Source organism: Eptesicus fuscus, chromosome 10 (genome assembly GCF_027574615.1).
Source record: "Eptesicus fuscus isolate TK198812 chromosome 10, DD_ASM_mEF_20220401, whole genome shotgun sequence".
Taxonomy (NCBI): Eukaryota; Metazoa; Chordata; class Mammalia; order Chiroptera; family Vespertilionidae; genus Eptesicus; species Eptesicus fuscus.
Genome location: NC_072482.1, coordinates 60765601 through 60781942, shown reverse-complemented (window position 1 = coordinate 60781942; position 16342 = coordinate 60765601). Strand labels below are relative to the sequence as shown.

Below are 16342 nucleotides of genomic sequence, written 5' to 3'. Positions count from 1 at the left end.
GGTTCAAAATAGTTTTTTTGGATGATAAAAAGTCCTGTGTACTTGGCACCCATGTAATAACCATTTCTTGTGCTCTCCATTACTTTGCTAATGGTATTTACCTTCTTCCTAAAGATTGTCCTTTAACCTTTAATATTTTTAGTTATGATGATGCAGATATTGTTGATTAACTCAGTTTTTGTGTGTGTGCCTTTGTTTTTTGAAAGATATTTTTATTGTATATAAAATTCTAGGTTGACATTTTTTGCTTCCAGCTTTTGAATGATGTCCACTGTCTTCTCATGCCGGGATGTTTTCCGCATCTACAAGGGTTCAGGAATCTGGAAAAGGGGCTGTGCATAAATGAATGAAGAGGCTAGAGAAGAAATATGAATTTGGAGGGCATGGGGGAGCCAGATGGAAACTTAATTCTAGTGACTAAGCTCCTCGAATCTCTGCACCCAGGGCTTTTTATTCACACATTTTGCCCTCTAGCAAAGCAGATATACATATCAAAGGTAAGGCCTGGTAAACAATAATGGATCATTAGATTAGGGGAATTGCCTTGGCTGTTCCTGCATTAGGTAATAACCTGCAGACTTTTTAGCCCTGCTGAAAGAGTCCGTTCAACCTTTTGAGGAATTATGGCATTTATTCTGACCCTGCTGGAATCAGCCTCCAGCATTTTCACATTGTGTATTCAGGATTGACCCAGCCAACCAGTAGAGCAATGCCTTTTACTGCCTATTGGTAGTGGCATAAGAATCCCAAGACAGCCACTGGCAGCCTCAACTGAGATCTTAATAGACTCATGGTTGTACTGGTTAATGAATCCTTAGGAACTAAGACCTCCAAACCAGTACCACTTGTGGTTGCTGGGATGAAAATTGCAATCATGCTTTGAACTGACATATGCAGACCTATCCATAACCAAGTTTGACTTTTTCTTTCTTGGCTAGCTAATAGTAACACCCAAATCCAGAGAGAGGAGGCAACAGGAACTGGTGTTGAAATAGTTTGAGCCATATGTTCAATGGAAGCCACTTGTACCTTTCAGACCTGCCCAACAAGCTAAGTTGAATGTATACCATTTCCACTGATGATAGATTGCTGCTGTGATAGAGCCTTAGAAATGATGGTTAGAGGGATGACTGTATGCCTGTGGAGTGAAAAGCAATCTACTGTGCATGCTCAAGTTTATGATTAGGTGGGTCCTACAACACCCATGTTATGATGGGAAGCTCAGGCTACATGATCACCCAGTATCCCCTGGTTAGGCATTGTCTACTAAGGCACAAAAGGAGGGTAGTTATCTTCAGAAGAGTGCATAGGTTTGCTCAAAATCTTAGGGGTCAGCCTATTATCTTACTGGTGCTTGACAGAGGCTTTGTACAGTGTTCCTATATACCAGGACATTTTTAATATATTTAGTATTGTTGGATCATAAGAACATGGCAAAGCAGCTTGTATTGAAACTCAAAATCACAAAGGAGCCTTTTCTAACTCTGGTCCCCACTCAAAATCGATAATCTTGCCCTGGTTGGTTTGGGTCAGTGGATAGAGCGGCGGCCCAAGGACTGAAGGGTCCAGGTTTTGATTCTTGTCAAGGGCAATGTACCTCGTTTGCAGGCTCGATCTCTGGCCGTGGTTGGGGTGCCTGTGGGAGGCAACCAATCGATGTGTCTCTCACATCAAGGTTTCTCTGTCCCCCTCCCACTCTCTCTCAAAGTCAATGAAAAAATATCCTTGAGTGAGGATTAACAACAACAAGAAAGTAATCTTATGGATAACTTCCTAGGTGGGTTGAAGTAGCACACTCAAATAGGGTACATGTTGCCTTCAAAATCCAAAAAGGCCTATTAAGCATCATGCTTTTGTTCATGATACATAGTCTGAGATGAAGCAACATGGTTTTCATCTTGAAGGGGCATATTTTAACATTCTCCCAACCACTGGGCCCCTAGAGAATTTTCATTGAGGCTAAAGGCCCTGAATTTTTGTAGGGTTTATCTTTCACCCTTCAGTTCTTATACCTAAGTACTTAACTACTTTCTGCTCATGCTATCAGCATTATTGATGTAGTGAACCAATATGATATTTTATGGGATATAATGATCACGAGAGTACAAAAATTGACAAAGCCTTCAGGGAAGAATTTAAAGGTATACAGTGGCCTTGTAGGGTAAAAGCAAACTATTTCTTGTGGTCCTTGCAATTTGATGTGGAGCAAAAGCTGTTACATTTGCATAACAAGTGCCTGAGACATACTCATTTGCCCCAGTAAAGATACCCCATCTGGGAGAGCAGTTACAATTGGAATCACTACCTGGTTAAGGTGTGGGCTTGGTCGTCCCTAGTCATTTTCCAAGATCCATCTATTTTCTGCATAGGCCAAAGCGGTGAATGGAGATGTGATGTGATAGAGCCCACCGCCCTTGCTTGCTTTCAAGTCTTTTTGGTGGTAATCTCTGCAGCTTCTCCAGGGATGCAGCATTGCTTCTAGTTTACTTTCTTGACAGAAAGGGGAAGTCCCAATTATCCCTTCAACAATGAGGTCAGAAAACAATTGTAGGAATTCACTGGATCAGGGCATTGCAGAAGCCATGTGCACTGCAGGAGCCTGCCTGCCCAAAGGAGACCCCAGAAACCGGGAGAGAAACCCTTCTTTCTCCTCCAGGATCCTTCCAGCACCCTCTACTGACAAAGCTTAACATCTTGCCAGTTGGCAGAGAAGAAATATTTGCAGGGTCCATATTAATCATTTTGCAGCAGACAATTAAAGATGAATTTGGAGCGGAGAGGTTTGTAAATTGATAACTGGCACCATACCTTGTCCTGTTGAATTTTTAGCTTTGATATCAAAGTCATCAATATTCCTTTAGCTTTTTTGTTTTTTATATATTTCAGAAATAAATTTGTGTATATGTCTATGTGCATATAGATGTTTAATCCATTTGAAATTCATTGTGTATAGCAGTGATGGCGAACCTATGACACGCGTGTCAGCACTGACTCGCTTAGCCATTTCTGATGACACGCGGCCGCTGAGGCAGCCGCATGCCGAGGATGAAACATTTGCTGCTCCTGAGGATGAAACATTTGCGAAATAATGTTTTTTCCTCAAAGTGACACGCTACCCGAGTTATGCTCAGTTTTTTGGCGAAGTTTGACACACCAAGCTCAAAAGGTTGCCCATCACTGGTGTATAGTGTAAGGTGATGATTTAACCTACTTCAGATAGACTCAACCTTCTCCTTAATTATGAAAAGCAACATATATATATATAAATTTATGTATGTAAATATGTTTCTCTGGTCTGTTCTGTTCCATTCATCCAGTTATTTATTATTTTACCCAAGATAGATTTTCTTGTCTGAACAAAAAGACGTGGGTTAGAAATTTATAAAAATCTGAAGAGGGTTTTGGCATTTGTAGAAGAATAAAAAGCCTGTTAGGAGAGAATGATGTTCTTAAGTGAAACGAATAGAAACAAGCGCTCTGAAATTTATTTGGATTAATCTATTTAAGTTTTCCACTCGTTAGTAAATACTGCTTAGTAGCAATGCCCTCTCTCCTGGCTATTTCACCTAGTCAGTATTTCTAGAACCCAGATCCTGAGGCTGCTGGATGGCCAGAGGCAAGCCCCACATGGTAGATATTAAAACCAATTCTTACGCTTAAAAAAAATAAAAATAAAATCTAAGGCCAAGTCCTACTTCACCTGGGACATTCGAGGTATAATCATGTCAGTCCTTCTACACTGTCTTCACGGTACTGATAATATTAGATCAAAGGTTTGATGGAGTTTAGAATCATTTTTATTTATTTAAGTGCTTATAGAAATAAAAGTTGGAAAAGGATTTATGATTACCAGTCAGGTCTAAATGGGATTCTGGATGGAGCTGTTTGAACTTGAAAAGCTGAAAGTTGGACATTTTCTGACACATTGGGTAGGAAGACATCGTCAATCTTTTTTTTGTGTTTAGTAGGTACCTGCAATATAAATATTAAATAAGTATTATTGGAGCTTTTAAGGAAGATGATGAATTATCTTGTTATAGCATCATTAAAAGTCACTGTTACTAAAGAGACCAAGATCACTGTCTGATCTGGGTCAGGCCATTTAGTGGGCCTTCGTGTACATATTCTGCCACTTGTCATAAAGAGGACTGGTGAAGACTGGATCCATCAGTGGAAAGCCATTTCCTGCTAAGGAAGAAAAGATATCAAATATTTGGAGTAATTAAAAATTCCTTAATGTTTTATCATTTGTGCTAATGCAGTGCTTTTTTGTTTTAGAAAATAATTGGTGTTCTTACATTCCAGCCATGCATAAATTCCTTTTCAATCTGTCTTTATCTGACTTGTCTCATAGCCTTGCTTAAGAAGTCGGACCTTCCATAGATTTGAAGAGGTTCCAACTAATTTTTTGCCTTTCCTGGACCTTCGGCTTTTTTGCATGGGATCTCTATACTGTACACAAGCCAGGGGTCCACAGGGCACGTCCTTCATTATTAGGATTTATTTCTTCAGTAGGATAATGTCCCCCAATTAGCTTTAGATCATCACATCATCCTTCTAAATCTCTCACACATAGTGGGTCCCCACTAATGCATTTACTTACTTTGCAGCTTTCTGAACCACAAGGTTGTGATCTCCCATGGTAGAAACATTCGCTTTGTGGAGTGAAATGGGGGTGTAGTTCATCTTAAAAGCCCTTGTGGTCCCATACACACCAACTAAATGTTGCTTCCTTTTGGAAAAGGCTTTCTCAGAAACAGATAGACATATAGTAGAATTTCACATTTTGGTCAAAGATGACTCCACAGAGATTGGTGAGTCAAGCAAACGATGGGCATTAATAATGTTGCCCTACTCGGTCAAGGGTCTCAACTGGGTTTGTTCCTGACCCGTGTCTTCCCTCTCTGTGTGTCTCCTCTTAACTGCATGTTTAGAAATACCACAACAAACATTTGTCCAATAATTAGACATAAGCCATAGACTTACACCTTCAAAAGTGGCCTTACAAGGGCATATTTTCTCTGACCAAACGATGAAATTTTTTCTTTAATTTTTCTCAAGGTAAGAGAGAAGTAATTTTTTAAAAATTCTTTTTATTTTTCTATTACAGTTGGCATTCAATAGTACATTAGTTTCAGGTGTACAGTATAGTGGTTAGACATTTATATAACTTATGAGGTGATCAACCCCCATAAGTCTAGTACCCACCTGACACCATATGTGGTTATTACAATATTATTGACTATATATTCCCTATGCTGCACTTTACATCCTCGTGGCTATTTTGTAACTACCAATTTGTACTTTGTCATTCCCCTTCACCTTTTTTTTGCCCAGTCCTCCTCCCACCTCCCACCTGGCAACCATCAGTTTATTTTCTATCTGTGAGTTTGTTTCTGTTTTGATTGTCCATTTATTTTGTTCTTTAGAGTCCACATATACCAGTAAGTGAAATCATGTGGCATTTGTCTTTCTCTGAATTCATTTCACTTAGCAGAACACTTAGAATTCTTTAAGTATGTAAATCTTTAGGGCAGGGGAGGGAGTGGGGGTGGGCGATCCTGAAAGACATTGGAGCAAAGAGTGTAATGTGTATTCAAGTTGTACAAAGAAGGCGGTGGATGAGGATGTAAGTGCTGTTTCACATGAACTAAGAGTTGAAATATTTTTAATAAATCTTCAAGTATATGCTATACCTCAAGCTAATATGCATTCCAAGAATTTCTTTGGAGGGCAGATTTCTCACGTGTGTTAAACTGACTTCTGAAACTCTGTTTTGCCAGGGAACTCAGATAAGGAATCTGATGCTACTAGTTGATTATTGTAAATGAGTGAAAAAAGGAGAGGAAATTGAGAGGCAGAACGTAACTGACTTTTACACGTATTTACCGAACTGTAATTGAGTAAGTGCTCTCACGCTTACCGATTTCAGTATCAGAATTTTATTACTGAGGAGTGGCAGCAGCAAGACCACAGAGTAGGAAGCCCTGGGCCCTCTTTCCCTCCACAAATACTGATTCAGCAGCAATCGATGGACAAATCCTATTATCCAGACCTAAGTAAGCACCTCGATAAGATTGAAGTGACCCTAAAACCATAACTTCATATCTGCATTTTTCATTGTTTCATATATATATTCAAATGTATCATTACTTACAGTCTTGGGCCTCTGAATCCTTCTTGTTATTTTACTGCCCATAAGATTAGTCTTTAAAAGGTCTTGCTGAGAGTATCTGGATGATGCAGAAGCAGAACTGAGGAAGTACGGAGCACGGGATATAAGGCCTATAATGTTAAAAATGCTAAATTATATCTCTAATTGCAATGTACAGACCTAGATGTAACTCATAAAATTTTAAAGCTTAAAATGGGCATATAATCCAGCTTCATTAATTTTGAGTAAAAAATTATTTTGAGTCAAAACCTGGATAGAGTCTTTTGCCTAAGGGTAACATGACCAAGTGAAAGAGAAGGAGTTGATGGGTGACTTGGACTGTTGTGTGGAGAAGTGGACAGACTGAGAGATCTTCAAGTTGATAGGACTTAGTCATTAACTGGGTTGGCAGGGTGAGGTAGAAGATCTCCCAGATTTCTGGCTCAAGCAACTGGATAGATGTTAATTTTATTTTACAAAAAAATTTATGATCCTGGCACATACATGCTCAATAATTACTGACTACAAGATTAGAAGAATAGATGTGTGAGAAATGGATAGATGTATAGCCAGGAAGCAGATAAAGATGAGTTCAAGGTCCCTGAGAAGGTAGGAGAGTATATGGGATCTGTGCACCAGGATTGGCCAGAGGAAGGAAAAGGCACCTTCTTTATTTTAACAGCAGTGTCGATGTAGGTCGGCTGGGGACAGGAAGTAGAGGGAGTTTTCATCTGATAGGCTTGTAACTTCTTTGTGAAATGGGGGAGAAGGACAGTGTCTGAAGGCCTGATGAGACCAGGAATATTAAAAATAATTGCTGCAAAGAGGAGAGAGTAGGCTGACACCATCCTCAGCTCCAGGGGAAAACTGTGAACTGAGCCGAAGCCCACCAAGCAGCTTAGTCTCTGTCTTAAGTGCTTTGTTTAAAATTGGGCACATAGCCTGACCATATGGCTCAGGAGTTGAGTGGTGACCCAGGAACCAAGAGATCACCAGTTCGATTCCTGGTCAGGGCACATGCCCAGGTTGGGACTCGATCCCCAGTGGACAGTGTGCAGGAGGCAGCCAATCGGTGATGTTTCTATCTCTCTATCCTTCTCCCTTCCTCCTCTAAAAATCAATAAAAAAACATATTTTAAAAATATATTTAAAATATAAAAATAAATAAAATAGGGCACATAGCCCTGGCCCGTGTGGCTCAGTTGGTTGGACGTTGTCCCATGCACTGAAAGGTTGCAGGCTCCATTCCCAGTAGGGGTTGTGCGAGAGGCAGCTGATGAATGTTGCACTCTCACATCAATGTTTCTCTCTCTCTCTCCCCCCGCCCCCTTCCTCTTCCTATAAAAATAAAAATAAAATGAAGAATTGCGTGCATAGCCCAGTCAGAGCCCAATTGTTCTTGTCCCATCGCCACACCCCATTCCTGCCACCCCAGCTTGAACAGAGGATGGAAGCTATGGGGTGGTGGCGTCTTGCTTCCCAGCATTCCTTTCTACTCTCAGCATTCTCAGAGCCCAGCGATGAAGGGAGAGAAACCAGTCCTAAGGAATAGTTCCAACCTTCATCAGACTAACTGAAGCCAGTCCACTGCTGACTATCTCACAGTTGTGTGAGTCAATTGATTTCCTTTTGTTCCCCTGGAGCGCTTTGAGAATTACTGTGCTGGTACAAGTGATAGTTCTTCAGGAGTTGCAAGTTCCTAGGGGAATCCATGTTAATGCCAAGTTAGGAGCGTGTGCTCCTTCACCAAGGCTCGGCTTCTGATGCGGGGAGCAGGGAGGCTGCTGCTGCCGCCCCTGCAGAAAGGAGAGACCCCACACTGCCCACTGACTTACCCTGTGGCACTGGTATTGTGGGTGATAGGAACCTGTCCCCTTGGAGTGCTGGGTACTGAACAGACAGGTATGACCCAGTCCCTCCCCTCTAATGGGTCTACAAGTAGGAAGTCCTCAGGAAACCCTCCTGTCATTGCAGAGGGGCACAGATGGGGGCCGAGCCTGGGGCCTGACTTCTACCTCTGCCTCCTGGGAAAAAGGTTCTTTTCCTCCTGCTACATCCCCAGCCCTGGGAACTAGGGCTCCCCCACCTTCCTCATGCCCCAAGGCTCTCCTTAGTAATTATGCACGTGTTGAAGGACATGGGTGGCAGTTACATGACACACACTAACCCAGAAAGGGATTAAAAAGGCAGAGAAACAAAAATCCAGGGCATGTGGAAAGGACTGTGTCACCCTCAGGGCCAGTGGCCAAAACAGGGCCCTTGGGTGTTCTTGATGTTCTTCCCCTCAGGCCCAGGCAGCAGGCACAGAGGCAGCGGGGAGGGCCCTGGGCTTCACCGACAAGCCCGGCCCTGCTCTCAGTGAACCCAGAGTAACTTGATCTTTGTCATCTTGATCTTTGAGACGGATCTTTCTGCTTCTGAAAGGCTGTGTTTTCTCCCATCATCCACACTGGGAAGTAGCCAGCAGGAAACATAAAAGTACAACACAGGCATTCAGAGTGTAGTAACCGGCATTTGCACGCTTCGTGCTGCTATACTATCTATACTGTGTGCCAGACATGCATGATGTCATTTAATCCTCACAACACCCCTTTGACGTAGCGATTCCTATTTTACGAAGAGGCTAACTAACTTGTCTAAGGTCACATAGCTGGAAGTGTGGGGGACAGGGTTTGAACCTTGGTTATCTTACTCCAAAGCCCCCCCCACTCCCATCACCAGGCTACACTGCAGAACAGAAAAGAGGAGGCATGGCTGATCTCAACAAGAGGTGAGTCATGGTTATGGCATGTGGTGATATTTCCGATAGTCAGAGCTCGGAGAGAACCTGGACTTGACTCAGTCCTCATTGGATATGGAGGAAGCTAGTGCAGAGACACCCTGGGGTCTGGCGGCGGTTCCATGCTGCTTTTGGGCTGCATAGCCCAGAGGACTGTGTCGTTTCCATAAAACTCCTCAAGCTCCCAGCGCCCAAGAACCATAGTGGACTTTATGGATAACATCTCGGAAAGGTGGCCATTAATATCCCAAGGCACTGAGATGCTTCAAAACCCAGTGAAGGACCCAGTGTTCTTTAGGTGGTACACTCTAAGCCCCCGCGCTCAGTCACCAGGCTACCCTCTCCTGGGACCAGTTTTTATGACTGGAACCATTTAATGTAGGATGGCAGTAACTCAAGGGAACTAAAGTAGAAAATCCTGCCTGCAAATCAGAACAAGGATTTATTCATTCATGTATCATTCATTCATTCAACAAGCATCATGGCGTACCCACTCAATAACCCCTGGGTAGTGATGGCGAGTCCCTGGGACCCTCCTTCACCTCTGACCGGGGCCCTGGGAGCTTGTTCTGGCCAGAGCAGTGCCTGTGCTTACCTCCGGGTGAGCTCATCGGGACAGAGGACCTCACGGCGTCATTAAGCTGACTTTGTAGCTCCTCTACGCGCTGGAAAGCGCCCAGCTTCACGCTGCGCTCCTGGGCAAGCTGCCTTCTCATCTGGGGGGAAAGTGCTTGGGAAGCAGAGGTGCTTTTTGGTGCTGCGTACGTTAGAGAGTGTGGGTCCAGGCCACCCCAGGAATACAAGTCTTCACGAGTCCTGGTCAGGCTGAACTCAGCCTTCTGAGCATCAAGAGCTCAAGGAAGGCCAAGAACTTAACCAAAAAGGAGCAGAGGCAGCCCTTGGGGACCCCTTATTACCTTATAAAGTCAGGTGTTTAGTCACAAAGTTATATCTTTTATGTTTATTTTACCAGAGGGAGAGGGGGAAGAGGACCTTGTAGGCCAAGCCATGCACCTGCCCCCAAGGACCTCGGTGCAGGAGCCCCTGCACGGTTTCAAGCAGAGGAAAGACGATCTCTCCCAGACCTCTGTGCTCGGCTCAGCTCCTGGCCTTCAGGAAAGCCCGAGGCCCTGATGGGAGGCCCACACCCGGAGGCAACCTCTGTGCTGACTCATGCGGCTTCTCCCTGCACAGCTGACTCACGGTTCCTAGCCAGAGAGTCCCCGGGTCCACAGTGCACCTCCTCTGCACAGATCACCGACAATTTTTCTTTGGAGATTTATTTTTATTATTGCCTAAGTTTTTAATGATAAAAAAGTAATAGCCTTGGCTGGTTTGGCTCAGTGGATAGAGTGTCGTCCTGCTGACTGAAGGGTCCCCGGTTGGATTCTGGTCAAGGACACATGCCCGGGCTGTGGGCTCAATCTCCAGTAAGGGGGTGTGCAGGAGGCAACCAATCAATGATTCTCTCTCATCATTGATGTTTCTGTCTCTCTCTCTCCCTTCCTCTCTGAAGTCAATAAAAATAATAATAATAATAAAGTAATAATAGTGCAGTGGATTGAATAGTGTCCCCCCCAAATCAATGTCCACCTAGAACCTAAAAATGTGATCTTATTTGGAAAGAGTCTTTGCAGATGTAACTAAGTTAAGATGAAGTCATGCTGGTAGGGGTGGACCCTAATTCCAATGACTGGTGTCCTTGTAAGAAGAGAAGAGGGTTCGTGCACCCAGGGAGACATACAGGCGAAGCTCATGTGACAAGGGAGGCAGTAGAGTGAGGTAGCTACAAGGCAAGGAACGCCAAGGGTTGCAGGCAGGCCCCAGCCGATAGAAGGCACAGATGCTTCCTCCAAGCCTTCTAACGGAACTGACACCTTGATTTCAGACTCCTGGCCTCCGAAACTGTGGGAGAACAAATTCCTGCTTGTTTCCAGCCACCCAGTTTGTGGTAATGTGTTACAGCAGCCTGCCTAAACTGATACACATGCTAATCTCAAAAATTCCACCGTATGTTTTCATTCCTGTCTCTGGAGACCCAGCCAGAAGGCCCCTAAGCTTTCAGAGCTGTGACCATAGGCTTGTCTTGCAAATGGTAAAGAGTGGTGGTTCCTTGTACTTTGACTTTCCGTAGATGATCAGATCCTCAGAGCTAGGAAAACGTCCTAATATAAATTAGGCCTAAGGTTCCTCTATGTACTATGGGGATTTGTGTGGGATCCTCATTATCCCCGAGGGGCCGGGAGCCAGGGGAAACATGTTTGTAGCTCTTCTACCTGCTGGAAAGCGCCCAGCTTCACGCTGCGCTCCTGGGCAAGCTGCCTTCTCACCTGAGGGGAAAGTGCTTGGGAAGCAGAGGTGCTTTTTGGTGCTGCGTACGTTAGTTCCCCGGCTTCCTGGGGGAGAGTGTGGGCCCAGGCCAACCCAGGAATATAAGTCTCCCTCAGCCAGGCCTGGCTAAACCGATGGGAAAAATATTAGCAAAGGAAAGAAACATGCTTAATCATGTGTCAGCACATCCCACCTCCACTTCGCCGAGGTTAGTGCAGTGACTTACCCAAGGTCACACAACCAGTTAGTGGCAGAGTCAGGATTTGAAGCCAGGTCTGTCGACCTATTTCCAAAGTTGTCCACCTTCATATTCCCAACAAAAAGACAAACAGCCAATATTTATAGACAGCTGTGTCAGTCCCTGTTCTAAGTGCTTCATTTGAATGACCTCATTTAATCCTCCCCCAAATCCCATGAGGCGAGTACATTATTCTCCGTTGCACCAACGAGGAAACCAGAGCCACAGACCTTACCCAAAGCCACACAGCTGGGGGCCTGGGGTGTGAATCAAGCAGTCTATGCCCTAAATGACTTCCCCAGGAGCAGGAGGTAGGCAAGGACATGCATGCTCTCCAAGATGGGTCCAAGTCCGCCCGTGGAAGTCGAGGTTAGCGATAGAGATAGATTAAAGAAACCACTGCTGTCCAGCCGGCGTGGCTCAGTGATTGAGGGTTGACCTGTGAACCGGGAGGTTGAGGTTCGATTCCCAGTCAGGGCATATGCCTGGGCTGTGGGCTCGATCCCCGGTGTGGGGCGTGCAGGATTAAATGAGGTAATTCAAATGAAGCACTTAGATTCTCTCTCACCATTGACGGTTCTATTCCTCTCTCCCTCTCCTTTCCTCTCTGAAATCAACAAAAGTATATTAAAAGTAAATAAATACATAAAATAAAGAAACCACTGCTGGCCACGGGGGCTCTTGCAGGAATCCGCCCTCCATAATACTTGTGGCTTTTGCATGATTTTCTAAGGGATGCCTGGTTCAAGGATTAGAACCAGGTGGAAATGTGTTTTTCAAGTGGGTTACAAAGGTGCCAAGATACTGGGCCTTGCGGTAGGCAAGCCATCATCTCTCACATAAGCAGCTTGAACAATCCATCGCCCAGGGTGGGCAGAAATATTTCCATTTTCGTGGTGGGCCCAGAAGTGACGAAGGTGGAGAAGCACTGCCTTGGGGGGGCTGAGAGGCATGGAAAAGACGGGAAGAGTGACAGGGCTCTGCTGTGGCAGCCTGACCCGCTTTCCAGCTGTTGCTCCCCCTCCCTGGAGTTACCTGCCGGAGTTCTCTCTCCGTTTTCTTCCTCTGGAGCTGGCCCCGTCTAGCAGCCCGCTCAGCCTCTTCAGCAAGGAGCTGCAGGTGCTGTTCTTTTTGCTCCACATCTTCCAAGAGCCTCTCCATGCTGGAGGCTTTCAGTGAATCCAGCTGCTGCCGGTGGAGAGATTCCCGGGTCATTTTGTGTTCCAACTCTTTCAGCAACCGAGCCTGAGGAAGGAAAAGGCCAAAGGAAATGAGAAAGGCACAGTTTCTTCTCAGCACAAGGCAGGGATCTAGAAGTTGGGGGACCTCCATTAGGGCCGGGGGCAGAACTGTGTGGAGTGTTCCCCGGTTCAGGGTACGACAGCCCAGCTGCAACACCATCAGGATGTGGGCATGGCGTTTACTGTGAGCCTCGAGGCAACAGTCAGGGCAAAAACAAGACAAAATAATAGCAATCTAGGCAGGCAAGTGATAATGCCACTATCCAGCAACACCAGGTCAAATAATTTGGTCTTTTAATACCAGAATTTGATGATAATGTGTATGTTACTTAGCTTATTAACCAAATAGTTATATCTATTATAAACGGCATCTGTATCATCATCGAGCATTTATCACGAGAGAGCAGGGGTAACCTGGGGAGACAGGTGATCCAAGACATGCAATGAGTGGGGAGGGAGGGCCTACCCTGGCCTTCATTTGGGCTTCCAAAATAGCTTTGGGGAAGCCAGATTCCAGATGGTTAAAGAAGGAAACAGTAGTAATAATTTGGTTCTGTTCTGAAATTATTCTAATCAATAGCACCATATGGTCAACCTTTAATTATAGCACTACTAACAATGATTAATACAGCAGGTCTTCGAAAAACATTGTTTTGTCCAGTGTCATCTTATATAATAAAAGGATAATATGTAAATTGACCCTAAAAGCAGAACGACGAGAACAACCGCTGGACCAGTCACTATGAGGTGCACTGACCACCTCTTGGTTCCTTTCCCCGGCCGGCAGGCTTCAATTGCCTGATGGCCAACCGCAGTGGGGGTGGGGCCAGTGAGCGGGCGGGAACAGCTGACCTCTTGGACCCCACCCCCCCGGCCATCAGGCACTGATCACCCGGTGGTGAACGGGGAATCGGGGGTGGGTGGTGATGGGGGGTGGGGCTGGCTGCAGGCAGCTGGGGAAGATGGCCCTGATCACAGGCCAGGCCTAGGGACCCTATCTGTGCATGCATTTCATGCACTGGGCCTCTTTATTACGTCTTTTAGGCTTCATTATTACGTCTATGAGATGCTGTTAGAACTTAAATCTTGTTTCTATCCATTAGCCCATGCTAAAATTGGTTTTCTTATGCATCGTTTTGCTTAAAGTTGCAGAACCTATCGATGATGTTAAGTGAGGACTTACTATACTTGTATGGTGACTTTACATAATTATACACCGTGATCACCTGTTGTACAATGATGGAGGAATTAGAATCCAAAAGGAACAAATCATATTTCTTGGTTTAAATATGCCCAGCTTTCCCAGGCTGTTATTTAAACATAGCCATTCTCTCTCTAAACCCGGGGTCTCAGCCTCCATGCTCAGAGGGTCAGCACAGTTATTAGGAAACACTGTTATTTTTGTGCCAGCCCCTACTAAGCAGCTGAAATGTCTGAAGACTTGGCGTGGGTCATCAGGAAAGGACAGGAAGGTCTGCTTGGGGCATAATGCTGACAGCTGGCCACACTCTGATGGAAAGTATGCTTGGAAGATGAAAGGATCGAATTCAAGGCAGAAACCCAGACCTCTTGGGTGAAAAGATCATCAGAGAACCCCCGCCCCACCCCCCTACACACACTTAAATAATCTTATGTATAAGTAACATCTCACCATCTAAGCCAAATATGAATAAGAATGAAAGCCTTTTGGCCACTGCCCTTGGTTTCTGGGCTGGAAAGGAGAGGAAAGGGAAGCCGAGACCCAGGCCATCTCTCTGTGGCCGCGCCCTCTGCTTGGCTTCACGCCGAGGAGCCCTGGTGACTGCCACAGGCAGCACCAGCGGCTCCCAGGGGCCACATTCAGCTTTGCCCAGCGGGTCCGGGCTCAGATACCTGGCTCTCCTGCTGCTCGCACATCCTCACGTTTCGGACCTGAGCCTGGGCCAGGGCCTGCCTCAGGGCCAGCAGCTGTTGGCGAAATAAAACCACTTCTTGTTCTGCCATCAGCTTGGTGCTCACACACTCCTTTTTACTTTGCGCAGCCTCCTGTGAACACCCCAAACACAGTAAGATAGGAAATGAGTCTCCTTCCCAGTTTCAGCTTCGTGCGCAGCCTCAGAACCACCCGCCACCCGCTGTTCTTTCAAAGGTAGCAAGGCCGCTGCCTCCACCAGGCGACTTCCGTGGAGAGCCGAGGACAGACGGAGGGAAGGCTTTCAATTCACCTTAAAGCGGATTTTCCACCTACGATATTGTTACTTCATTTTCCTCAGATAATCATGTTTGAAACCTCAAAGATTTGAAGCTTTTTTTTTTTTTTTTGGTTTGTTTGTTAATCCTCACCCAGGGATATTTTCCCCATTGTTTTTTTAAAAAGAGTGGAAGGGGGTGAGGGGAGAGAGAGAGAGGGAGAAGTATGGATGTGAGAGGGACACATCGATGGGCGCCTCCCCCACGTGACCCGGGATCGAACCTGCAACCGAGGTACGTGCCCTTGATCCCCGGGGAATCAAACCCGTGACCCTTTGGTGCGTAGGCGGACACTCTAACCACGGTGCCAAGCTGGCCAGGGCTGAAGCGCTTTGCAGAATGCTGCCTCAAGCCCTTGGTAAAGTCTCTCCTCCATAGTTTCCCTTCCCTTGCTCTACACTCGGATCTGTTTTCCCATTTGCTTCTTTGCCCTTTGCTTCTGGCTCTTTCCTGTTTCTCTCGAGGCTCTGACATGGCCCGTTCCCTGGAAAAATGCTCTACTGTCAGATCCTTTAAGATGGTCGGAGCAGCTGCAGTCCAGCCCCCCTCAGCCCACCCCCAGGGCCAGGCCTCCCTCCCCCATCGCTCACCTTCTGGGCCCTGCTCAGCTGGCCCCGGAAGCGAGCCTGCTGCTCAGCCAGCCTCCAGCGGCCCAGGCGCCTGGCTTTGCACACCAGGGCGGCCAGGCTGCGGTTCTCCTGCTCCAAGTCCCGCAGCTGCTCCTGTGAAGAAGGCTCACTTTCAGAAAAGGCCGCCCCCAGCCCTTTCCTTGGGAGAGCATGAACCCTAACGGCAGAAACATGCCTTCCAAAGACGACACAGTTGTGCCCTTTCAATATGCCCAAGGCATTCTCAGGGGAACCCGGCTGGAATGCAGAGTGAGCGGTGGGGTTGGATGCTGGATGGAGTGCTGATATCCCGTTGCTAAATGAAATCACATACTTTGGCTGCGCTTTCTTTCTTTCCTTCATCAGGTCTGGCAGAGCCCCATTTTTTCTTTAGGTCCTTCATGTGATCCATCCATTCTGTTCTCACTTCGCTGATGAGCTCACACACTTTCTGGATCAAATTAAGCTGATTCTCCTGCAACTTCTCCTGCAAACCGCAGACTCGGGTTCAGGAAGGGCAGTAGTGGAAGAGTGGTTTTGCCTTCTAAAACGCAACTTTCAGAAATGATTTCACATGAAAAAAAAAAAAAAAAAGCATCCACCCACCCAATGATTTCATCAGGTATTACCCGGATGTCGCTCTAGCAGCTCCGTTAGTGTGGTCTTCAACCCGCAGGGCTTCACTACCTGAGAGCCTGCCTAGTTGTCTGACACCAAGGCAAGGTGAGTGGGCAGAAGAGTGGGAGATCACAGATGGAAAAC

At 45.9% G+C, this 16342-nt stretch overlaps 1 protein-coding gene across 1 annotated transcript in view; it reads right to left on the bottom strand.

The window, feature by feature from the left end:
• Positions 1–3846: 3846 nt before the first annotated feature.
• Positions 3847–16342, bottom strand: part of LOC103284730 (coiled-coil domain-containing protein 162-like) — a 51203-nt gene continuing 38707 nt past the window's right edge. Inside the window, exons 13-19 of the mRNA XM_054722670.1 lie at positions 15915–16067; positions 15563–15694; positions 14616–14768; positions 12538–12747; positions 9529–9649; positions 6158–6285; positions 3847–3972 (exon numbers count right to left, since the gene is read on the bottom strand). Coding sequence (XP_054578645.1) covers positions 3847–3972; positions 6158–6285; positions 9529–9649; positions 12538–12747; positions 14616–14768; positions 15563–15694; positions 15915–16067 — 1023 coding nt within the window. The remainder of the gene's footprint in view (positions 3973–6157; positions 6286–9528; positions 9650–12537; positions 12748–14615; positions 14769–15562; positions 15695–15914; positions 16068–16342) is intronic.